Source organism: Pteropus vampyrus, unplaced genomic scaffold (genome assembly GCF_000151845.1).
Source record: "Pteropus vampyrus isolate Shadow unplaced genomic scaffold, Pvam_2.0 Scaffold307, whole genome shotgun sequence".
NCBI lineage: Eukaryota > Metazoa > Chordata > Mammalia > Chiroptera > Pteropodidae > Pteropus > Pteropus vampyrus.
In genome coordinates, this window is record NW_011889088.1 from 1,565,558 (window position 1) to 1,571,509 (window position 5,952).

Sequence of the window (5,952 nt, forward strand, 5' to 3'; positions counted from 1 at the left end):
TGTTCAACCTGAGCAGCCTAAGTTTTCTTTTAACAATGGGGCTGTTCCCTTGAGTTGGGAGTTCAACTCTTCCATGTCCCCACCCCTAACCAAAGCAGTTTCTGAAGTCCTTTTCTTCCTGAAAATTCTGTAGGTCCCATCCTGTGCCTCTGTCCCATCCCTCTTAGCCCTGATCACACACAGATGGACCACAATGAAGAACTGGATATTCAAAATTAGACTGTGACCCCCATCCTTGAGCCCCATTTCTCCTCCCCCTAGGTTCATGCACCCTTTGAGGAGCCAAACCAAGACCTGTGGGTGAGAAACTCTGCTCACCCTGATCCCGAGCTCGACATTCTCGCCTCCGTAGACCTCCATGCCTTCATCCAATAAGCCGATCTCTTGGAAGTACTGCCTGTCCACAATGAAGCAGCCAATGAGGGCCGGGCTCCTGCAGGGGTATGGGGAGATGGGCCAGTGGTTAGCAAAGGGCTGTCTCATGGGGCTGCCACAGGAGTGAGCACAGTGGTGCTTTTCTATCAGAAGGATCTGGTCCTCTTCCTTTTTTTGCTGCCAGAGCTGGAGCAGACCTCATTCTCCGAGTGGCCTGCCCAGGTTTACCCTCGCCAGCTATTCAGGGAAGCTATTTCATTAGGGCTGCAGCAACCAGCTCCTGTCCTGGGACCAGCTGTCATTTCCAATAGAATTTTCTTTTGTGTTAGCCCAGAGAAGAGGTGTTCAGCCTGCCAGCCTAGATTGAATGTCTGTATCTCTAGCTGTTCTTACCCCTGAACTCTGAACTGCATAATCAGTCTCTGTCCGTACCTGGGCATCCATGCCAACTTTATCAGCCTTCCCCAACTTGGGGTCTACATGTTTACCTTGGTCCATATAGAAAGATTAGCTGGGGCTTTAGATAGCATAGTAAAAAATTTGGACTTTATCTGTAGGTGGAAGAGTGTCAGTGAAGAACTTTAAGCAGATAGCAGTATGAGCAGATCTGTGTTTTTAAGAATACTCAGGCATCTTAGAGGAGACTAGGAGAAGATTGAGGAATCCAGCTGGGAAGCTTATTGCAATGTTTAGGTGAGAAATAATGAGAACCTGGACCAGAGTATCAGGAATGAACACAGGAATTGTTTAAGCCATGTTATGTAAAATCAGCAGAACTTCGAAACAGATGAACTATAAAGGTGAGAGAGAGGGAGGAATCTGGTTGCCAGCCGGCTTTGTGGCTCAGGTGATGGGAGGTGGGGGCCACACGGCAACACAGGGTATAGAAGCAGGAAGCATTCCTGCTGGGAAAACTAATCTTAAGGTGCCCATGGGACACTAGGAGGAGATATCTAATAGGTAGGGCTGAGAAGGATCTGGGTCTGGAATTCAGCAGGAGTCTTAGGCTGGAACAACACATCCACAGCTAGTAGGTCTAGCAGCTGGAAGGCCTTTCCTGAGTGAGCGTGTGAGTGCGGGGCTCACCGGCTATGTGCAGATGCCAGCACAGGACTTCCCAAGGAGTGATCCGCATTAGGTGAATCAGCATGAGCATGTGTGGGCTGCTTCTCTGCTGGGAGCATTCTTACACAAATGACTGTGAATTGTTTCACTGCACACTGTTACCATTTCTAGCCCTTGTGTAGCATTTTATCAGCTGGTGGCTGAGGATTTGAGGGGAAAAGAAAGAGAAAGGAGAAATGAAGACTCCTCAGCGATGAGAAAACTGATAGCCACATGCAAATGGACCCATCTTTGAAACTGGAAACTCATCAAAGTGGAGAAACAGCTACTCTGCAGGTCATTTCTTTGAAGAATGCTGACGCAGGAGGCTGCTCAGGTAAAGACTGGTGCCCCGGGGTCCTTGCCACTCCTTTCAAACCGCAACACTTTACTCAGAATGGCTTCACCTTCCATAGACCTCAGGTGGTCTATCCACCTCAACCCACTGCTCCTAAAGCAGACTGAGTTCCTGCTCTGGTTGGGAAAGCCTGACTCTAGCCTCAGAGGTGGCTGCTATGGGAAAAATCCCTGTTCTGGCTGTGCCTCTGAGAGAAGTTCCCTAGCCTCTCTGAGCCTCTGGTCCTGTATCTACGAATTAGAATCAGCTATAACCTCACAAGGATTAAATAATGCAAAGCACTTGAAAATCTCTGGGACATAACTGGTATTCGAAAGATCATTTAAAAAGATGCAGTTGACTTATGGACATGGACAATAGACTAGTGGTTACAAGAAGTTAGTTGGGGAAGGGGAAGTGGGAGGTAGATGGGGTCAAAGGGGTAAAAAAAAAAAAAAGATGCACTTGCACACTGAAGAAGCCCAGGGAATCTCCTTACTAAATTGTGGTGATGTAAAAACATCAGCCCAGCAGGTGGGCAGAGCGGGGCTCCAGTCTTTTCCTCGGCATTCCTGAAATGCTGAGCACAGCAGGGAACTCCTGGACATGCAGGAAGGGGTCTTCCACACATGGCCAGACCCAGTCAGGGACAGAGAGAATCCAAAACAGTTACTCTGGGACAAGCATGGGCCACGGTGAACAGTCTATTACGTATCGACCGGCTAGGGTATTAAGTTGACCCAATTAACCTGAAAGGTATTGATTTATACTTTGTCTTATCCTCCCCCCACAAATTAGAAATAGATTACAAGAAAATGTAATATATACTGAAAAATGAAGTAGATAAATGTCTAAAAAGGCCAAAAGTTCACAAGAAAATCGGGGGCTGCAGTTAGAATGCACATGAGCATTAGGTCCTCTTTCACGGTTCTTAAAGTGGACCGACAAAGTAGATGCTGAGCTTCCTGGTGGCTGAGGTGAAAACGAACATACATGATCTTAAAAATAAGATTCCACGCAGAAATGCCCCATTAGTTCCTCGGGGCTTTCTTTGACTAGCAGTGAATTTGAAACAAATTTCTCCTGTCAGTCTTTTTAAAAAGGTCACTTCAGGACGTAGTGAACAACCACCTCAAAGAGATCCCTTTAGAATGCAATAAAAGATATCTCTGGGCTCTTTTTATAGCTTATGTCATGTGTGGACAAAGCACTATAGTATAGCTCCAAGGAAACGGGAGCTGAGATGGGCAAGAGAAATTTGTCTAAGTCACAACTTTCTTTGGGGCCGTCTTTATCTAGGGATAAAACCAGGAATGTTCTCCCAAAAATCTTCCATTAATATGATTTCTCTCAGCCAAGTTTTTTATAAAAATTCAGTGGTGGAAAATCTGACATTGAGGTGATATTCTCTGTGAAGGGCCCAGAATGCAGGTTTACTAAGACCAGGTTGATAACATTTAGAGATGAGCAGAACAGAAGTAGCTGTTATCAGCGCAGCCCTCTGCAAGAATGCTTATTGCATGACGGTGTATGTCTCTCTAATAGCATTCCAACAGGTTATGATGAGAAGCAAATGAGACCATGTGTGCAAAAGGCCTTTGCACACAGTGACCTCCGAACAAATATTTAACAACATAAAATTGTGGCAGGGGCCTAACAGATAAGTGACAAAGATAACCATGGGAAAGCCAAGTGAAATTCTCTTCTATCTTGTTTTAAATATGAATACAGTTTTTTTTTTTTTCTTCTGGCAAGGAAAATATGATCTTAGATAATAATCACCCACTTTCAATTAAATTTTTCATAATCTTTCTCCCTCATGTAATACAAAGCAACATCAGTTTCTAATCTCTTTCATTCTAGGAACTGTCCCCTAGGCCACCTTCTGGTGCTGTCTGTTTAACAGGCAAGACTTTGCAGGCAACATAAAGGCACCTGATCTGTGATTAACCAGACAGAAATAAGGATGGTGGAGAGGGCTATTTCAGGAGTCCTGACACATAAAAGAGAGGCTGCACAGAAGAGTCGTTCCATTGTCTATGAAGGTGGCAGCAAAGTCTGAAATAGTTTGGGATCTTTCTAATGCATTTTGAAACCTTTTTTTGCCTGAATTTTACAGAATAAGCTCAAATGTCATCAGCAAGGCATACAAGGTACCATAGAATCTGATCCTGCCTCTCCATTCCTCCAGTCTCATGGCCTGGGGCCATCTTCCAGCCCCTTTGAACTTCCTCTATGCCCATGAACTCACTCTGTTCCTTTAAATATAGGTGCCCCTGTCCCAATCTCGTAATCTCCTACTTGCCCTTAGAAACAGGTGCAAATGCTATACTCTTTGAAAACGATTCTCCCCACTTTCCCTGTGGTTTTCCACCAGCGTGGTGGAATAATTTGTTATTTCAATTATTTTGTTCTAGTTATTTTGTTTGCCTTCATTAGGCTTTTAGAGTCAGGAATCAAGTCAGGAATCAGGCTTTTAGAGTCAGGAATCAAGTCTTAACCACTCTGGATCCCCAGGACCCAGCAGAGTGGTTGGCATCCGTCAGGTGTCCCACAATGATGTGTCGGAATGAGCAATCCTGAGCCTCTGAATGGATTCTGAGGGCCATAGCTCTTTTCAAAGGAATCATCAGAGCCTGTAAGCAGTGACCAAAGGTCATTTTTAATTTCTTCCCACCATCATCCCTTCACCCTACCCCAACATCCCATAATGGGGCTGGAGTTTGGGGAATAAGGGTTGGGCTGGGAGGGGAGCCCTTGCCTGAAAGACAAGGTGAGGATGCTTTACCTGATCGGGGCCGTGGAGTTCTCCAGCTTCCACCAGGCCTTGGGGGGGTTTAGGTAGCGGCACCACAGCTCCCAGTCAAAACCTTGGGCGGCCAGCGGGTACTCTTCTATTTCAAAGTTGTCATATTTGATGTTGTCAAAGGATGGTGAGATGACCCGTTTCCGGTTCTCTTTTATTCGGGTGAGCACAGGTTCAGCCCTGAGCAGGAAGGAGGGAGAGAGGGGTTACTGCTTCCATGGCAGGGAGACATCAGATTGGCAACTCCTAATGCTCCCTCCTCTGCAGAAAGAGGAAGGAACACCTCTTCCAGGGGATTGCTGATCTCCCTTTTGGGAAGAAGGCCCTAACAACCTCTCCTCTCCCATACTCTGGGCTGGCAAAAGGCCTGACCACTCCAGCATCTCCTGGGCTGAGCTGAGAAATTCTAAGTGCCTTAGATCCTTATGTCTGTTCACTTTCCCCTTTTCCGATTGGGGGGGTAGGAATCAAGACTTAAGAAAGAAGAAAGAAACGGATCTGAGGTTCCATGGGAAGCTTTCAACTTGGGCTTTGGTTTTGCTAAAATTCAGTACATTAACAAGGAGAAAAAGGCAGATGAGGATGGCAGAGACGCAGAGGTGAGAACAAAAGGACTTCATGCTGCTTCGGTCCTTCCAGCTGCACCACCCCCATCCCAGGTATTCCCACTGCCCAAGGAGAGGTGGGGGGTCTGGCTTCCATGGAGCCGGGAGGCCATTATGGGCATCAGGTGATTAAAGTGTTTGTAGACAGGAATGATAAGCTTCTCATTAATAATGCATTTGTGGCATAATTGTTTATTCGAATCAGCTTGAAATAGTAGGTGTCCCTCTCCTCTTGCGGCCATAAATCCAATGAAAATGCTTTTTAAATAGTCACAAATGGCAAGCAGAAACTTCTACTATAAAAAATGGCTGCACTGTCGTCCTAATTTGGCTTATTATATAAAAATATGCCCAAATCCAGTCATGCTGCGTGCATGCCTGGCTGCTCTTTCCTGCTAAAGGGCGCTCTTCATCCCACGCTGGAGAGGCAGACGATGGCACCTGGAGTCTGGGAAGGAGAGCAGAGCCTGGTGCCATCGGGCATAGTGGTTAGTAGGGTGGTACACCCAGTCATCCCCAGAGCTGGGGCCTCCCATGCCCAGGCTCTCTGCAAAGCCGCACACAAAATAACTAGAACTAGAACAGCACACCCTCCGGCCGGCAGGGATGTTGGCATCAGATGCCCCCACCCCGCTCAGCTGTAGCCACTGAGGCCTCGTATCTGTTCTCTTGCCCCACGCAGCACCTGAGCAGCCCTGACCAGAGAAAGAAAGGTTTTCTAAGAC

At 46.6% G+C, this 5,952-nt stretch overlaps 1 protein-coding gene across 4 annotated transcripts in view; it reads right to left on the reverse strand.

Moving 5' to 3' along the window:
- The window catches only part of GALNT18 (polypeptide N-acetylgalactosaminyltransferase 18), a 336,064-nt gene that overhangs the window by 87,486 nt on the left and 242,626 nt on the right, over positions 1-5,952 (reverse strand). For all 4 annotated transcript variants that reach the window (XM_011377260.2, XM_023521596.1, XM_023521598.1 and 1 more), the window contains exons 5-6: positions 4,605-4,802; positions 319-433 (exon numbers count right to left, since the gene is read on the reverse strand). In XM_011377260.2, coding sequence (XP_011375562.1) covers positions 319-433; positions 4,605-4,802 — 313 coding nt within the window. The remainder of the gene's footprint in view (positions 1-318; positions 434-4,604; positions 4,803-5,952) is intronic.